The following is a 19,243-nucleotide window of genomic DNA, read 5'->3' as shown; positions in this document are numbered from 1 at the left end:
ACCCAGGTCCAGCCTTCAAGGGAAACCCTGGCGCTTGTGGGCAGAATACCCCCACACTGCCATGACATTTCTGAGACCTGCTGGCCACAAGATTTGTAAGGAAATGTGATCTCTGGGGAGGACGTCAGAGAAGGTTGGGATTTCCTGTGTCTGAGCTGGATGGAGTCACTCTGTCCCACAATATGTGGTGAAGAGCCGTGGGCTCCTGGGGTCTTAATGCCCTGCCCCACTGTAGCACACAGCCGGTGTTGCCTGGGTTACGTGGATGAGGCTCATGCTTGTGCCTGCAGTGGAACACCTATGGCTCCAGTGGCTTTCACTTCCACATTTTCGTCACTTGAGAATGAGGCTGGAGGGAGACCGACACCCTTTTGAGTGCCATGTCTCTCAAGTACAGGACACTGATTTGAAGAATGGCGTGCCTGCCGAGATGCCGTATGCTTTCCCATGAAGATGAACAGGGAGTATCAGTGCGCCCATGACGACGCTGATCTTTTATTGCTCTTACACAATGATCCAGCCAGAAGGGCCTGTCCCCAGTCACCATTTGTGAGGCCCATACACATTATGCTCCCCAATATTAACAGCATTCCTTAGGAGTTGTGACATCAATTTCTGCAGAACCCACCAGACCTGTCTGGTGTAACTGCCGACCAGGATGCACAGCTGAACACACACACCTGCAGTAGCAGAAGGGGAGGGTGCTCTCCAACTCCCTTCCGGGTCTCTGCTACAGTGGCTGGCAACCATTTGTACCTGTGATATAAGGCTTCTGAATTAACTGAGGCTTCTTAAACCCCCATCTCCTGATAGCACCCCAGGCCTCTGGCCTTAGGTGATTTGGAATACATACCTTGCCATCTCTGGGGAGCCATCCTGATCACTGAGGAACTGTAAGAGGGAAGGAGACAAGCCATGTGATTTCCTAGTCTGTAAGAAGTCAAGATCCACTTGATATGCCATGTCTAGTAATCTAGCAGCCAGGACAGCAGAGCCAAGCCCAGGGGCCTTGCTGCCGCCCTGCTTTCTCCCCAGCCCTGTCCCGGAAGGCTCCTTACCTCGCACCTCCAGGCGGCACTCACACTGCGCTTCACCCTGTAAGTTGGTGGCTCTGCAGACATAGACACCCCCGTCATATGGGCAGGGTTTCCTGATCTCCAGGGTCAGTACTCCCTGCTTGCAGAACATGCGGAAGCGAGCGTCTTCTCCCAGATCCAGGCCATTCTTGGACCAGGAAATCTTGGGCTGAACATTAAGTAAAAAGAGGAAGAGAATGGAAGCATCTTGGTGGGGGGGGAGGGGACTGGTGGGAATTTAGAGACTGTTCTAGAAGTTCCCATTGGAGCACCAGACTCAACCCAAGGCTGAGAAGGAACGTAGAGGCAACAATGAGGGATTAGGCCCTTCTCAGGAAAGACTGGAAGATATCCAGAAGTCAGGCAAAGACAATACAGACTGAGGAGAGTTAACCAGAGGGAGCCTAGGGGACCAGCCTCTGTCAGTCTAGCCCAGGACCCTGAGTACCTTAGGACTACCTCGGACAGCACAGCAAAGGGTGGCATTGTAGCCTGCAATGATGGAGCGGTTTGCCAAGGGCTGGGTGAAGCTTGGAGCCTCAGAGAAGTCCAGGGCCTTGTATTTGGGTGGCTCATATGTGATACCTGCTGGGGACAAGTCTTGGTACCAAAAAGGTCACCCTAAGCTAGGCCCCCCCTCCTTCCCCACAGTGTGAGTGAGGGTACAGCACCTGGTCTTGGAATAAAGACAGGCTCCTTGGTGGCGGCAGCTTTGTCACTGGAACCCACCATGTTATGGCTGAAGACCCGGAAGTAGTAGCCATTGCCGATGATAAGCTCTGATACCACACAGTGAGTGCGGCGGTAATGTTCCAAAACAGTGAACCACTCCTGGAGGATGTGAAGGAAGGGAAGGCTCTCTGAGGGGCCTCTGCCTTTCTTGGGTCCTCTAGCCTTGTACCTCTACCCCTACCATAGAGGAGACCAGAATAATGGGCTGGGGGTCCATGAGCACAGGAAGAGTATATGGAAGCCCAGGCCCCGGGCTCACCATAGTCTTCTTGTCAGCTTTCTGTACAGTATAACCCCAGATCTCTGTGTTGCCATCATCTTGGGGTGGCTTCCACTCCAGAGCCACATTGAAACCCCAAGTCTCAACGACCCGGATATCCTGGGGAGGACTTGGCTTGTCTGCAGGAGACAGATCTGACTGGATCACTGAGCACCCTGAAGCTGCCCAAGCAGAAGCAGGGGCATGCTAGTATATAGGAGCCCCTCCTTCTAACTACCCTCTGCAGGAGCTCTGAGCTGGGTGTCCCAGACTCAAGGGTGCTGAAAGGGAGGTTCCCAGGCCACATACCCACGATTTGCAGGATCAGTGTGGCCTTGTCCTCCATGTTCTCAATGCGAACTGTCACCTGGTAGGTGCCTGAGTGGGTGCGGCGGGCAGCTCGGATGAACAAGATTGTGTCTGTGGGGCTGTTCCGGATGCTCACCTCCTCACCTGCCAGTGGCTGCCCCTCTTTGGTCCAGGTCACTTGAGGCCGGGGTTTACCCTGGAGGATGACCAGCCCAACCCTGAACTGACTTTCCAAAGGGGCTGGTATCACACCAGCTACATGTGAACTGAGGCCTCAGGGTCTGTGGCCCCCAGGAGATCCTTCAACTGCGGTTGCTTCTTTGGGACAGGGAAGGAGTCAACCTACCTGGAAAGGGATGAGGAGGTTCACAGGCTCCCCAACTTTCTTCTGGATGGTCTGGCGTAGATGTCTGGGCAGTTGGAGCCGTGGTCGCTCTGTGGATAGAAAGGGAACAGCCCAACCCTGATTCCACAGGTCCATTCCCTCTCGGGACAGGGCCCAGAGCACTGTAGCTGAGAAAAGCATTACCGTGGGCTACACTCTCCTAACCCACAGCAATTCCAGGATGTTCCACACTACAAGCTGTACACTGAGATTTCATATATTGCTATCACTTCAGTGCATGCGTGTGTTTCACTTTTTAGATTTATTTGTGTGTATGAGGACCATGTGTCACAGAGATTGGAAAACGGCAATGGGTCCCCTGGAGCCGAAGTTATGAATGGTTATGAACCACACATACGTGTGCTGGAAACCAAGCCATGGTCCTCTGCAAGAACAGCAAGTGCTCTTAACTGAGAACCCATCTTTCCAGCCCTTTGTTATCTTTTGAGAAGGAGCTCACATAGCCCAGCCTTCCTACACCTTCCTGCCGCATTGCAGGTGGATGCCACCATGTTCGGCTTAGGTTCAAGAGGGTAAGGAAGTTATTTGGAACCACGCATCTTGTAAAATGTAAGGAAAGGCTCTGATTCTACACTTTTGGACCCTCAACCCAGTATTATTTTAATTTGCTGTGTCTTTCCAACCTAGAGAAACAATCCTTCTACCTTTGTTGAAGTAAAGAACAGCAGAATGAGCCAGGTGCAAATGGCACACTCCTAGCTCTTGGGAGTTAGAGGCAGTCTGTGAGTTCAAGGCCAGCCTGGTCTACATAGTTCCAGAATAGCCAGAACTACATAGAGAGACCCTGTCTCAAACAATAACAAAGACCAACCGAAGGAAAGTATACCCCAGACGAACCTAAATGGCCCCAAGAGGCCTCACTGTTCAGTTCTGGGGACGATATCTATGTGCGGGAGCCCCTGTTCCAGAACTAGGGCTGATAGGAAAGTCAAGAGAGCCCAAGGCATAGATGAAGGCTCTGGCCCTTCATGCCCCTGCCTCCTAAAGCCCACATCTCTGGCTTGTCTTTGGGCAGAAGGTGGCAGGCCTTGTAGCAGAAGGGCACTCACGTAGTATCTCCTGCACCGTCACAGGCTCCTTGGTGATGATAGGGCCTCCAGGGCCTGCCACATTGTGTGCCCGCACTCTGAACAGCAGCCGTGCCCCAGTGGGTAGGTCCTTCACCAGCAGCGAAGTCCGCTCCGTCAGCCCCTGCAGAGCGGCCACCCACTCGGAGCCTGGGTGGGGCATAAATGAGTCGCCGTCACACCTTACCTTGCTACCACCCTCTGAGGGCTGGCCCCAGGCATGGAGTACTCACAGCCCTCCTTGCAGTACTCCACACTGTACCCGTCCAGGCCACCTGCACCCACACGTTCTGGGGGCCGCCACTTAAGTGAGACAGTGGTGTCCGACACATCCTCCACAGTCAAGTGGGTTGGTTCACCAGGGGGCCCTGGGCAGAGACAGAGAGGCTCTGAATGAGCCTGTCCTCGGCAGGGAAGCTGCCATCCATGACAGCTGTCTACTGATCTTTAGGAAGGACTCCCTTCTGCTGGCTTCCAGGAACCTCCAGGAGTATTTGGTCTGCATTAAAAGTCGCGTCTCTGGAGTGACTTACAAACCAGAGCTGATTCAAAACAGGGACTCACGAAAGAGGAAAGGAGCCAACAGAACACAGGATTCAGAGGAATGCTGGACGTGTAAGAAAGCCAGAGCCCAGTGTGAAGTGTGGGAACTCCCTGCCAACGTATGATTAGGTGAGTTGCACAAACCAAAAGTTAGTTCCTTAAAAACGGGAAGGCTGGAGGAGGATGCTAGAACTCACCTGTTTTAGAGGCTTATTTCTCTTGTAGGGGACTGGTCAGTTCCCAGCACCCACTTGGTGGCTCACAAGCTCCCATAACTCCAATTCCAGGGGATCTGATGTGCCCTTGTGGCCGCTGGGGGTGGGGGTGGGGTGGCACATGCCTTTAATCCCAGCACTCAGGAGGCAGAGCAAAGTGGACCTCTGTGAATCTGAGCCCAACCTGATCTACATAGAGTTACAGGCCAGCCAGGGCTACATAAATGCAATCCTGTCTCAAATCCAGGAGGGATGTAACTAGTATTCACTAGGGTGTCCATTCTACCAGCAAGGTGACCCTGAGGTCATTTAACTTGTCCAGCTTGAGTTTCCTCATCTGTAATGCAAAACAGCCCCCCCCCAGGGCACCAGAGACCATGCATGCAAAGGCCCCATGCAGGGGCCACCTGTCAGCTAAGAGGCTGCCACCCTTCACCCCTTGGTCCCTGCATTCTGGGGATCTAGCAGGTTTACCAATAGGCATGAAGGGCTGAGAGGCCGGGCTGGGTCTGGACATTCCCACAGCGTTGACTGCGTAGACTCTCATCTCATAGGCTACGCCCTCGATCATGCGCCTCGCCTCATGGTTCAGCTCCTGAAGCAGGTCGAAGTTGAGCCTCATCCACCTGTAGCTCTTTTTCTTCTTGCGCTCCAGGATGTATCCTGAGAGGGGAGATGAGAAGTCTCTGTGCTCCGTCATTCCGGTGACAGCTGCCCTTGGCTGTTCCTGCGCCCTGGCACTCACCCAGGACCGGTTGCCCACCATCGTAGGCAGGCGGTTCCCACTGCACAGTGCAGGAATCCTCTCCCACATTGCTGATCTTGGGGGCCGCAGGAGCATCTGGCACATCTTGAAGAAGAGGTGCCACGTCAGCTATGTTCAACTCAGAGTCCAACAACATTGCTCATCTCCTTCTCTTCACCACCCCACCCCCACCAGAGTCAAAGCAGCCGGGAGCCAGATTACATTACCATCTTAGCACTTAGGGCTTCCCGCTGTTCACTTTCCCCTCATGTCCCAGCTCCACCCGACCCTACTCAGCCCTCCAGAATACAATGACTGTCCCTTGCTCATTCCTCCCCAGAACTGTGAGTGTCACAAACAGGGATGTTTCTACACACCCATGTCCTCACAGGGCGCCTCTCAGGCAGTCCTGGTCATTACCACTGCCTGCTCTGGAGTCTCTGATCACTGTGGAGTCACTGAAGGAGCAAGTGAATGGCCCTCCCGGCTGCTGTCCTGTGCTCTCCAACCTGCAGCTCCGGTTGCCTTACCAATGACCTTGACTGTGAGGTTGACCTGGTCCTCGCCCACGGGGTTCTTTACTGTGACAGTGTAGACCCCTTCATCTTCCTTCTCTGCCCCTTCCACTGTGAAGACACTGCGGTCTTTGGTAGTCTCCACGCGGACCCGGCCCTCGGTCTCACACAACAACTGAAAGGGAGTGAGAGACCAGACCAGCTGGGCCTACACAGGAGCCATCAGCCCTTCACTGAGAGGGAAGCTCAGCTCAGGGTCTGTGGGGAGCAGGACACAGCCTGGGTGAAAACTGTACCCCTGTAAGTGACTAGTTCAAAATATTCAATGTAACACCATAGGCAAGACACAGGCAGAGGACCCAGACTCTAGTTTGTCATGGAACTTAACTTAGCCTCTATGTGTGTCACTGGGAAGAATGTGACCCCACAAAGCTACAGAAAGACTAGAGGTAGCCAGACCCTTAGAAGAGCCAGAAGAGACACAGCGGAGGAAGGCAGAATTGGGCCATGCCTGGCAACTAAACTTTTATAGAGTGCCAGGGAACCCACCCGCACATAGCCAAGGTCAGCTCTAGAGGCACACACTCTAAAATTAGTGAGGAAGTGTTCTCCTGGCTGGCTTTCAAAGAGCCAGAGGTGCTACTCGGGTTGTTGGAGATGAAAAGCTATCAGTGGTCTTCCCCGGCACCGGACCCTGCATGCCAAGATGCCAACCTGCCAAGTAAGTGTCCACAGCTGCACTAGCACAGGGGGCAGTGCTGCCCTCTCTGCTCTGTTATGATCTGAGGCCTGTCTCGGTGCTGAGAGTAAGAGACGGACTGTCCAGCCCAAAGTCCCAAGTCTCTATCAAGCCCGCTGTCCCCACCCCAAAGGCACATGATGCACAAAGGATGTAAGAGCTAAGAGGTGGGGAGGAATGAGGAGAAATGCACTGGCCGTGGCAGAGCCATAACCATCAACGCTCAGCAACTGTGCTTGTCCATATTTGATAAAGCCAGCCAGACGTCAGAAGCAGCCAAGGAAATGTTCTCTGAGCCCCGCTCTGAACTGAGGTTCTGTTGGCCAGTCATAACTGCTGGGAAGGGTGGGGGTCAGCTGCCCATGCTCCAGTGGGGGGTCCCATGCTCACAATTACAATTTCAGCACTAACTGAACTCAGTGGGTTAGAGAAAAACAAAAAACTTGAGCACCCCTGAGGCAGAGGCAGGTAGATATCTGAGTTTTGGGGCTAGCCTGGTCTACACAGGGAATTCCAGGCCAGCCAGGGCTGCATAATGGGGCGCTGTCTAGAAGAAAAGTAAAGGAGTTGGGAGGGGGATATTGGGAGTAGGAGGGAAGAAATGGTGGGTCTCCCCATATGTCATTGTATATGTATACTCAACTCTCAAGAATAAAGAAGAGGGCTGGGGAGATGGCTCAGTGGTTAAGAGCACTGACTGCTCTTCCAGAGGTCCTGAGTTCAAATCCCAGCAACCACATGGTGGCTCACAACTATCTGTAATGAGGTCTGATGCCCTCTTCTGGTGTGTCTGAATAATGTATACTTATATATAATAAATAAATAAATCTTTAAAAATAAGAATAAAGAATATGAAGAAAAAGAAGAAGGGGAGAAATGAGACCTGGACCCAGGAGCCATTTCAATTCCAATGACTTCTTAGCAAAGTCAAGGACACCAACACCTTAGCGAGGGGCTTGTCAGTTCCCTCTGCACATGCGAGAGCCTGTCAGGATTTTTCTTAGGGTGGATACAGCATGGGTAGAGAAGAGTGAGGACCATGAGCCATGCCCGACTTCAGTCTTACCTTCCTATCAAACGCCCACTCCTCATCAGCACCTGCACCTTCTGGGGCATCAGGGGGTGGCCCAGCCTTCCTCCCCTGGGAACAGAATGGACTGGAATTAGGGTTAGGGGTGCTAAGTCAGCTTTCTTTCCAAGTGCTTTCCAACATGCTCTGCTTTCCAGCCAGTGGGGGACCTCTGTGCTCCCAGAGAGTGCAGCTTACACCTTCAGGGTAGGGTAGGGTAGGGTATGGAGCAAAGCTTAACACTCTCCTGGTTACACCCACCCATTATACAGGTAGAAAAACTGGTGGGGAGGGGAAACTACAATACCTGTGTTATAGTCTTCTGCCAGACCACAGTGGGAGCAGGGTCCCCAGAAATAGGGACATCCAGGCGTAACTTGTTCCCAGCAACAACCACAATGGTGTCTGGTCTGCTGCCGGGACAGTCCAAGTGGATCTTGGGAGGTTCTGTATGGAGGAGGACAGGTCAGAGAAAAGGGAGGTGTCTGGGCCCACAAATGTAGCACAGGAGGTGCCAGAGGTCATTTTGTGGGTGCTGGGGGCTCATGCCCCTCGTTGTTGGTTTTGTCAATTCCATCTAGGTATAATTTATATACAATAAAAAGTACAAGTTTCAGAAGAGACAATTCTGCAGGGTTTTCTTGGGCCTCAGCCGGTTGTGGTGGTGCACGCCTTTAATCCCAGCACTCAGGAAGCAGAGGCAGGGGGATCTCTATGAGCTATGATAGCCTGGCCTGCGGAGTGAGCTCCAGGACAGGCAAGAACTATATAGAGGGACCCTCTCTCCAAAAGCAAAAGCAAAAATCAAAACAAAATACAGGGTCTCACTAGGTTAGCCCAGGCTAGCCTCAAACTCTAGGTCTTCCTGTCTTAGCCTCTATGAATTATGGAGAGTCTACAGCAAGATATCAAGAACAAATTGCACCTCAGTGTCATCCCTATCATTACGATCACTACATATGCCATTAGGCCTGACAGTCTTGTGTGTGCACAGATGGCAGGTGGGTGGGGACATGCCATGGTGTGCACATCGTCAGAGGACAGCATTGTGGAGTCAGTTTCCTCCTTCCACCTTCTCGTGACCTCTGGAGACTCAGGTCCCAGGCTTGTGTGACAAGGGCCATTTCTTCTCTGAGCTTTCTCACTTGCCAGTCTTGAGATTCTGAATAAATGTATATACCTGTGTGACTACCAACCCAAACAAGATCTAGAACTTTTCACTGTGCCCAGGATATTCTTTGGAGAGTTTAAAACATTCTGGTCACTCACTTTGTTTTGGGGAATACCATATATCCTACTAGAAAAAATGGAGCACACAAACCAGAAAAGTTTGTGTTAGGTATAAGAAGGTCATTACCACAAGATCTTGGGGGACCATCAACACATTATCCCACCTTCTGGGGCACCAGGTAATTGATGCTCAGTGCTTCCAAACATACTTCACTATAAAGACTTCCTTCCTTACATGGTTGATAAAGTAGAGTGAGCTCACTTTGGACAGCACTGAGCTGGAGAAAGTCCTAGCTTGAGCTAGTCTACTAAAGTTAGGATCCTGAAATGCCTGATTAAATCTTAGTGTCAAAGAAAAAAAGGCACTGGCAGTGGTGGTGCACACCTTTGACCCCTGTACTTGGGAGGCAGAGGCAGGCAGATTTCCTAATTAAAGGCCAGCCTGGTCTACAGAGGGAGTTCTAGGACATCTGGGGCTGGAAGAAAGGGAGAGAGAGACAGAGACAGAGGGGGGGGGGAGGAGAGGTATGCAAACATCTCGCAGAGGTAATACTGTCCCTGTGAAGGACACCTGTCACTGTAGGTTGATGTCAAGGCAATACATGATTGGACAGTAGAGAGTGGGGCGGGGACAAAGTTTTGGTAAGGTGGAAGAGAAGGAGAAAGTGGGAGATTCAAGAAGGGGCAACATGGAAGCAGACATGTATGTTTCTCTCTGTGCATCTCTATATGGATAAAGGTTGTTATGAATATTCTACTTATGTTTATGAATATTTTATAAGGGATGGAATTGTACAGGATCCTTTGACTTATTTAGGTGGGCAAATTTTATCATACCAATTTGATCAGGGTATTTTGGTGTGTTTTTTGATGTGGCAACTCAATTGAGTTCAAAGAGGGTATAATGGGAGGATGCACAAAGCCCGCCACAGAGTTGGGATGTGTGTGTGCAAGGCTTGGCAACAACCCGCTAAGGAAAAGTGAGTGAAAACAATACACTGGGATGGTTGTGGACCACCAGAACAGAAGTAGCTAGGGCAGGCTGAGTGGACCGCCCAGGAAGGGAACCGTGTGAAGAGGGCGGCTTGCAGATCAAATGGCAGAGTAGCAGCCGGACCTAAGGGTGCTGGAACTAGGGCAGGATAAAAGGTTACCCTTACTTAATATTTACCGTGACATGTTACCTTTCATTTTAGACCTGAATAAATCAGAGTCAGAAGAGATGGCTCAACTGGCAAAGTTATATTTGAGTTTGATGCCCAGAACCCACATAGAAAAACCAGATTTGCACATATAATTCCAACACTAGAGGGGTGGTCCCCAGGAATAACAAGGACAACTCTGGACCCATGTATGTGTGCATGCTCATTAGTTTACCTGCACAAACATGAACATGCACACACACAAGGAACTGAAGCCAGAGAGATTATAACGGAGCTTCTCTGGTCATGGGGCTGTGCTCTGCTGGCTAGATTTATGTTAACTTGATGCAAACTCTAGTCACTGGAGAGGAGGAAACCTCTACTGAGAAAATGCCTCCATAGGACTGTGGACAGTCAGTAGAGTGTTTTCTTAGTGATTGATGTGGAGAGGCCAGCCCATTGTGGATGGTGCCACTCCTGGGTGGTGGTCCTACACTCTATAAGAAACAGGTTGTGCAAGTCATGAGGAGCAAGCCAGTAAGCAGCACCCTCCATGGCCTCTGCAACAGCTCCTGCCTCCAGGTTCCTGCCCTATTTGTGTTCCTGTCCTGACTTCCTTCCTTGGTTGACTACAGTGTGGAAGTATGAGCCAAATGAACCCTTTCCTCCCCAACTTGCTCTTTAGTCACAGTGTTTTGTTGCATCCATAGAAGCCCTAGCTAAGACATGGGTCTAAGGTCCTGTTCTCAGACCTTTGCCATCCTTGAGACTGGAGTGGGAGGGAGTTAGGGTTGGGATAGGATGTGGGGGTAGGAGAAAAAGCTGAGGTGGCTCAAATGGGTCCCAAGACTCACCCTGCCTAGGCACAAAGTCAATCTTGACCTCTGAAAGAGAAGAAAAGCAAAGAACACTAAGGAAAGGAAGGACCAAGCCATAGGGCATCCTGGCCATGCTCCCAAAATACACACACAAACACACACACATACACACACACACTCACACATACAACACACACACACTCTCACATACACACACTCTCACATACACTCTCACATACACACTCATGCACACACACTTGCACACACACACACACACACACACACACACACACTGCTAGCTCATCCATGATGTGGAGTTTGGCAGACACACACTCACACACTACTAGCTCACCCATGAAGTGGAGTTTTGCAGACACACACTCATACACACACACTGCTAGCTCACCCATGATGTGGGGCTTGGCAGACACACACACACACACACACACACACACACACACACACACACAAACACACACACACACACACACACACACTGCTAGATCACCCATGATGTGGAATTTGGCAAACACACACACACACACACACACACACACACACACACACACACTGCTAGATCACCCATGATGTGGAATTTGGCAAACACACACACACACACACACACACACACACACACTGCTAGCTCACCCATGAAGTGGAGCTTGGCAGACAGGTTGCAGGCAAATCCTTCAGGCACAAAGCTGTAGTCAGCCTCATCAGCAGGTGTGACGTCATCAATGGTCAGTTTGTGGACCCTGAAGGGCAGTGGTAACTCAGCTCACAATCCTGGCCAATCCATATACCCCTCAACTTCAGGAGACTGTGCCTTACTCTAGCTTCTTAGTGTTCTGATATTTTAAAATGTGACTTCTTTATCTAATTTTGTGTTTTCCAGCTCCCTGACATGTTTTCTTTCTCTTCCTCTCTTTTTCTCCCTTCCCATCACGGGTTGTCTGGCCTCCCTCCGTAACCAGACTCCATTTTACTCACCGGCCTATATGGGACACCTTTATGCGACTGTCAGGCACCAGCTCCTTCCCATTCTTCAGCCACACACCGCGCACGTTCTCGTCTGAAACCTCACACTTAAACACGGCCTGGTCCTTGGCTCCCACCGCCAGGTCGGCGATACTTTGGTACACTTCCAGCTTCTTCTCTGGGGGACAGGCAGAGCCTGTGAGCTCAGGAGGAATGTGGGTGTAGCATGGACCTCTGCGGGGATATGTGGGCTCACATGCCTCTGGTTAGGTATGTGCAGTTGTGTGACATGCATGTGTGTCTTGATACTATAGTTACACGAGGAAACTCAGGTTCAGGGAGTGACACCGAGCAAGCCCACACTTCAGTGCACTCATCTTACAGACAGAAAGATGAGGTCAGGGTATCAAACGCTAGCCCAGAGCCTCACCTTGCACAATGAGCTCAGCCACTGCCTGGCCCCCGCTTGTGCGAACTGCATAATGCCCGGCGTCCTCCAGGGTCGCTTCATTGATGATCAAGCAGTGTTTCCGCCCATCTTTCTTGAACCGGTATTTGAAGGCCTCTTCACGAGTCAGCTCAACCCCATCCTTCAGCCTGGCCAGACATGGGACAGTGTCTCCTCTGGACAGATGTCCCCAACCCTCCAACCCCACCTCACACTCCCACACTCACGCGCTCACCATTTGACTTGGGCCCCTTCTTCTGAGACCTCACACTCAAACTCTACCCGCTGACCCACCATCACCAGCTGGTCTTCCAGGGACCGAGTAATCAGCACTGGGGGCTCTGTCCGGGGAGGAAAGGCATGAGGGCTGGTCCCTGTGGCCTCTTCTCCTCCCAGGGTTCCCTGGTCCCAGGCCTACCTTTGACAAAGAGCTCTGTGCTGCATTTCTCACCCCCCACCACACACTGGTAGGCCGCATCGTCAGCTAGCGAGCACTGGCTGATGGTCAGAGTGCGCTTGGCCCCGATGGACTCGAAGATGTACCTGGCAGAGCACAGCAGCATGTCAGTCCAGCTATGGATGCCCCTCTTGGGCTGGGTGCCCTTCACAAACCCCATGGCTGCTTCAAGCTGTCCAGGAGAAGACTTACTTGCTATGAAGCAGAAGGGTCATTGCCGCCGTGTCCCACATAGAAGGAAGTGATATACAGAGAGAGCGAGAGATAGGTTAGGTCAGATGGCCTGGAATTAGATTCCAAAGGTGAGGAAGAAATGGGGGAAGACACAAATGGGGGGGACCAGGAGCCGGAGTCAGAGAGATCTCACGGAAAAAAAAACACAGGGCAGTGCGGCTCTCCCCTCACCCCAGGACCCAGGACCCCACTCCGCCACACCTGCCACTCATCTGGATCTCCTGTCCGTTCTTAAGCCACTTGACTTCAGCGTCCGGATCCGCCAGTTCCACAGTAAGCCGGATCTTGTGGCCCTTGTTTACCTGGTACGCAGGCTCCAGCTTCTTCTGAAAGGCTGAACCCCACAACTCAGCCCAGCCACCCCCAATGCCCACACCCTTCCCCCCAAGCATAGCCACAGCAGCTAATGGCAGGTGCCTGCATCTTCCTCTCCCTGCTGTGTATCCCCGACACATCCTCTGGGTTTCCGTAATGACCTTGTCTTCTCATCACTGTCCCGTGACTGTCCGTCTGTGCCTGCTTTGTCTTCCCTGAGCTTCTTTCTTTCTAACTGCTCAGCTCTAGGGCAGGGTTAGAGGCATCCAGCAAGATAGAAGCTTGTCAAGAGAACTAGGGATGTAAAACATACCCTTCTCTTCCTCTTGCTAGTGCCACGCCTCCCTGTAGCATCCCGGCCAATACTGCCCAGTCCTCTTGACCACTGTCATGGGTCTCATGTAGAGATAGAGCAGGGCTTAGGTGAGTGACCCAAGACCACAAGCCCCACTAATGTGTGGTTTGGAGGAGTCTAGAGCCCAGGCAGGCCTCACGACAGTGCCTCCCTTGCAGCCATGTTAGTAAAAACAGCTCTGCGGCCAGAGGCCTGTGCAGGAGCCCACATATACTCGGGCTGGGCCTGTGACAGCTGTGGGGACTGCAGCTAGTTCCTCCCTGTCTGGTGGTGCTGGCGAAAGAATTAAACCAGCCATTCTGTAAAACATGCAGTGCCTTGCTGAACTGCTAACTGTACTTCTTACTGCCTCTACTCCTAGTGTGGCCCCCAAGGCCACCTCTGTCCACACTACAGGCTTTTCTGCGGTGCTCTCCAGCCCAGCTCCTTTCCCTTGTGTGGGAAGGGCTAACCTGTGCTCTTCTTTTCTTCCTGCCTCATCCCCTTGAGCCTCTTCAGCATGCCTCGTAGGTCTGTCACTCCGTGCTGGAAGGCGATGCGCTCGTATTCTGAAGGTGGCGCCTGTCTCAGGATCTCCCACACGTCTTCTTCAGCAGGTGCCTCCAGCTTTGAGTCCCTGTGTCCCACAGCCGACTGGGAAGCTCAAGGCAGTCCCCTCCTTGTCCCTTCCTGGGGTGGGGGCTTCTGAACACTGGAGGAGGCCCTGCCTTTGCCCCCTCCCCTCTCCTCCTTCCCAGTCTAGGAGTCTGAGGGTTGAACTAAGGGGGGCTCTGAGGTTGTTGGCACTCACCTCCGGAAACTGCTGCTCCAGATGAGGAAAAAAGGACAAGGAACATTAGAAATCTAGACATCTCCATGTCGAGCCTGGGACCCTTCCCAGGGCCTTCACTTGCTCTCTCCTTCCCCAGATAGTGCCCCTACTTTTCAGGGCAGACATCTCATTCTTCTTAATACCAGACAAGAGTATCAGGGCCACTCCAAGCTTCAAGAATGTCACCTTGGTGTGTGTGAGTTTCACAAACCCCAGCAGAAAGTGTACATGTCCCCAAATCTAACATCCTCTCACAAGACCCAGAGTTTCCCAACACATTCCTTACTCTCTGAGCAGGAGCGGCGGCAGCAGCCATGAAGGGCAGATGGGGAGAAAGGGAAAGAAAGGACAGAAAAAGAAGTGAAGTCAGAGGCTAGCCCAGCCTTATTGCTACAGCTTTGGGGACACTCTCTACTTCTTAGAGCTCAAAGAATCTATGGAAATGGTCTGCCGTAGAGTCACTGTGGGGTTTTGAGAAGTACACTGAGAATGGTTATTAAGACTTAACTCTGTCCACACTGAGGTGATCCCACTTGATAAGAAAACCAGCCCAGAGAGGTGCCTCATTTTGTTTAGGGCCACACAGCCCGGAAACCCCAGTGCCGTGTCTTCCTCCCTGCCCTGGAAGATGTGACCCAAGGACTCACCTCTTCTTCAGCAGGGAACTAAAGTCCAGAGTCCCAGCATCTTCATGGCTGTCACTGAGGAGAGACCGCATAATACTTCACTGAGGAGCCAGCAGGGCTTAGGTGATGGGGTGGAGTAGGAGGAAAGGGCACAGCCAGGCAGGACCCCCACCCAGCTCTGTTACACCCCAAGTCTAGGAAGGGAAAGATGGAGGACAGGACGGGTACCTGGTTCTCCGACCTGCTCCAGTCAGGCTCCTGTGGAGTTAGACAGATTTCTCAGTGACCCAGGATCTGCCCTGCCCCTCGCATACTTCAGCTTGGACCCCCATATGTGTCTATCTAAAACATAAGGGGGCCTGAACCCCTCACACTGGCCTCTCCCGATGCCTGAGGAAAGAGAACCACTCACGTGCGTCGGAAAGCTGATCTGAGGTCCAGGTCTCCAGAACCAATGGTCTCTGTGTACAAAGATAATGAAGTGATGGGGTGATCTCAGGGAACAGGGTCACACGACTCCATCTTCTCAGATTTTCCCAGGGTTCATGTTTAGAGAGGTGAAGCAGTCCTCATGTCTACACTAGACTGCCTCCCACTCACTTCCCAGTCCACATTCAAACTGTCAGGCAGGACACAGAAGCAGCCTCCCACCCTTGACTTGCTCCTACTCTTCTCCTGAGAACATGGGTTTCTTCAACACCTCGGGTGGTCGGCACTGGCATCTGGCTGCAGCTAGTCACCCTCTTTAGTTGGGAGTTAGAGACAAGCCCAAGGGACCAGGACCCATGAAAACAACAAGACCAGATGAAACCCAGGGACTCCCTCACCGTGGACAGTGAGGTTGAAGTTGCAGCTGTCAAATTTGTCCTTGGTAGACACCTCACAGCGGTAGCCCCCAGCAGAAGTGGTCTGAGCATCTGTGATGTGCAGCTCAAATGAGTAGACCTGTGGGCAGGGAGATAAAGGAAGTCTGGGCAGGAGAGGCCCTGCGTTCCTAAAGAGAAAAGCGTCAACCTAACTTCTCAGGGCTAACACGTACAGAGCTTTTGTATAATTTACAGAAAGGATCCACCTTTCAAGACCCTTGATGGGCTCTTGCTGACACACGGCCATGATAAAATCCCAAGCAGATGGCTAACCTAGATGCTGTTTTGTGCAATGTGCAGCTGGTGTGGCCAGACATTTCAGCTCTGCCCTGCTTCCCAGTCTTCTAGCCTCCCTGTGTCCTGGGCTCCACGGTCCCCTGCCCACCTTGCTGGCTCTGTCGTGGCTGTCATGCAGCTGCAGGTGCTGGCCCACCTTGCTGCTCAGGTCCACCCACTTGCCCTTGAACCACTTGACTACTGGTGGTTTCAGGAGGCTGGCCCCAGCCACACGGGCTGAGAAGACGATGCTGCCACCTACAAGAGAAAGGTGACGTCTCTGACCCTGGTGTTCTGGAGCCTCCTTCCCCTCCCCCGAGTATGAGCACAGAAGTGCCCACTTACCAACAGTCACTTCACCGTCCTGTGGCCGCGTCAGAAAGAGGCCAATAGGGTCATCATCAGGGGTTCCCTGATTCCCTGTGGCTGAGCCATTCTGGGTTACCGAGACTGACCCTAAGAAAGAAGGCTTTTGAGGCCTGTCCTGGGACATTCCCCACCCATTGGCCTGTCCCTCTTTCTCTAGCCCCTTTTACCTTCAGGACTTGAGACATTTTCTTCCAACTCAGTGGTTGGAGCAAGGACTTCTTTGGGGGCTTCTGGAGCCTCTAAGGAGGTTGGAGCAACTGCAGACTCTGCTTTCTCTGGAGGGGCTGAGGTAGGGTGACGGAACAGTTTCTAATCAGAGCCCCTCTCAGACATATGTCCCAGCTAAGATGCAGTCCATGTCCTTGCAGTCCTGCAGACTGCCCCAGGCTCTTTCTGTCTACTGCTGCTCCAAGCTTCACAGTCCACTGTCCCATGGCTAGATTTCTGCTCTGAACAGCTCTACAAGCCATCTGCTGTCCCAGTCCAGGCTCTGGGCTCCACCCAGGACCCCCAGCAGCACCACCACTAAGTTCCCCACCAAGACACAGAGTTAGCCAAGTGCTTTCCTGGGTGTGACCTAGCTCCGGGCCTGCTATAGGAAGGCCCTTCCTAGAACACTGCTCACGGTTTCCACTCCACAGTGCAGAAAAAGCTGCAGCCACAACAAATGCTTAGAGAGGTCTTGGTGCAGAGGACAGGGCAAAGGTCAGCGTCAAGAGTCCGTTCCCCGTTCAGGGCTACGCTGAAGTTCAGGTTGGGCCCTGGGGAAAGGTCAGCAAGCTCTTACCTGGCTCTGTGACCTTGAGGTCAAACTTGACCTTTGAGGAGCCTGCAATGACCGCATAGGAACCCTGGTCGTCAGGGCCCACATCCCGCACTGTCAGCGTGTGTCGCTTGCCCTCTGCTGCCAGACCGTACTTGTCATTGGCGGCAATGTCACTGCCATCCCGCTGCCACCGCACCTTCACACCTGACCGCTCCGTCTCAGCCTCGAACACAGCGGCACTGCCTGTGGTCACCTCCACTGACCTCGGCTTCTTGCTGAAGGCTGACACTGAAAAGCCAGATGGAAAGTTCAGGAGCCAGGCTCCCTGGTACCCCATTCCTGACACCCTTCTTCAAGAAGACTATGGTAAGCACATTCCAAGCCTTTCGTTTAATGCTGCAATAGTTCTATGGGGTAGCTGCAACTGTATTTATTTCTCAGGTGACAGAGAGGCTAAGTGACAGATGAGAGAGCTCAGGCTGCTATCCCCACCACCATACAAGATATTCCTACCCTCCTGACTGGGAACATCAGCAGTAGGCCCAGCCTCCTCTCCCATTGTGGGACCCTTGGCAAGGGCCCCAGCTCTCTGCCTACTTGGAACATAGCTAAATTTGTCCTCTGAGGGCTTCAGACTAAGAATGAGCGACTGAGATAAGGCTAGCTGCTGAGCAGCAGGGGCTGGGGGTTGGGGCTGGGGACTGGATCCCTGCCCCATGACCTCTGCAACAGTCTTGGTCCAAGCCTTTGGCTACAGTTTCTCTGTCCTTTGTTTGCTTGTTCTATTCCAGAGAAGAGAGGCACTGTCCCCCATATCTGGAGTTATGCATGATGTGAGTACCCTAGGGGGTTCCGGCTCATGTGGCAGATACTCAGAGCTGAAAAGGATCACTACCCCCACATGTTCAGTACATTCAGAAACTGAGACCAGAAGGTGCTCAGGGACTCTGTGGGCTGCCTCCCTTGTAGCCTAAATTTGATCTTCTTGAATCGAGGACACTGGCTGAAAAAGAAAACAGGTCCAGGTAGAATGAGATGTTGACCCTGGATTCTTCCTAACTTAAAGTTGGAAAGCCATCTCTCAGTGGCCCTGACACTGAGCATTTCCTCGATCTCATTAAAGGGACAGGGGAAGAAGCAGAGAATTAGACAAAGCCCAAAGAGGACTGTCCTGTTCCTTCCTGGAACCCACAGGCCTCATCCTATACCAGTACCTAACCCTGTCCGAAAGCCACATACACTACTGCCCCAGGTCCAGACCCATCCCTTATGTGGAGCTACCTGGCTTCTTTCCTGGCTCAGGCATCTTGAAAACAGTCACACCAAGCACCAAGCAGGCCACCGGAGGAGGGACTGAACAGTGTCCTGTGTCCTCACTATTTATAAGGACCACCCCCTCCCCAGCCCTGCTTATCAGCCTCCTGAGAGCCACCTGCTAAATATAGACAAATTCCATCCAGCTGAGGTATCTTCATGGATAAGATAGGCCCACTTGGTCCTTTGGCTTCTCCCCCCACCCCCACCTCCAGCAGGACTAGGTAGCTTCTGCCCTTCCAGTCCTCTGTGGATCTCAGAGGTAGCCCAACCTTTGTCTGTGTGTCCATCCAGCAGAAAACTACACTGTTGAGTGCTCTTGGCCTGTGACACCCACAGCTAAAGGTCAAGGGCAATGCACTGGGAATGAAGGTGCCCAGGGTTAGCCGCTGTTGTTCTTTTCATCAGCAGAGCTTTGGCACACATTACTGCACCACAAGGGGCAGGGGCTGGCCTTGGACCTTGGAATCCTGGGTGAGCTTGGTCTAGGGTTGGGCAGGGAGGGAATAAAGCTGGGTGTCCCACCAAGGGACTTGCTAGGCAAGCCTGCAGGAAAGGGCATG

General features: G+C 52.4%; 1 protein-coding gene across 1 annotated transcript; it reads right to left on the bottom strand.

Annotated features, from left to right (window-relative positions):
* Positions 1 to 272: 272 nt before the first annotated feature.
* MYBPC3 (myosin binding protein C3) lies at positions 273 to 18,672 on the bottom strand (the record flags this gene model as incomplete). The annotated part of the gene is made up of 31 exons (XM_080931499.1): positions 273 to 349; positions 1,059 to 1,245; positions 1,525 to 1,661; positions 1,748 to 1,907; positions 2,068 to 2,207; positions 2,377 to 2,572; positions 2,723 to 2,811; positions 3,832 to 3,999; positions 4,083 to 4,217; positions 5,082 to 5,270; positions 5,353 to 5,457; positions 5,883 to 6,042; positions 7,673 to 7,747; positions 7,983 to 8,122; positions 10,902 to 10,931; positions 11,514 to 11,620; positions 11,856 to 12,021; positions 12,274 to 12,440; positions 12,527 to 12,632; positions 12,710 to 12,834; positions 13,184 to 13,316; positions 14,105 to 14,268; positions 15,111 to 15,164; positions 15,318 to 15,347; positions 15,502 to 15,550; positions 15,917 to 16,034; positions 16,341 to 16,489; positions 16,577 to 16,687; positions 16,768 to 16,884; positions 17,388 to 17,654; positions 18,648 to 18,672. The coding sequence occupies 31 exons, from the start codon at positions 18,670 to 18,672 to the stop codon at positions 273 to 275; spliced, it is 3,876 nt and encodes a 1,291-aa protein (XP_080787625.1).
* Between the last annotated feature and the right edge of the window lie 571 nt (positions 18,673 to 19,243).

The sequence above is a fragment of the Micromys minutus genome, assembly GCF_963924665.1.
Source record: "Micromys minutus genome assembly, chromosome: 17".
NCBI lineage: Eukaryota > Metazoa > Chordata > Mammalia > Rodentia > Muridae > Micromys > Micromys minutus.
This window is presented reverse-complemented; position numbering and strand designations above follow the sequence as displayed.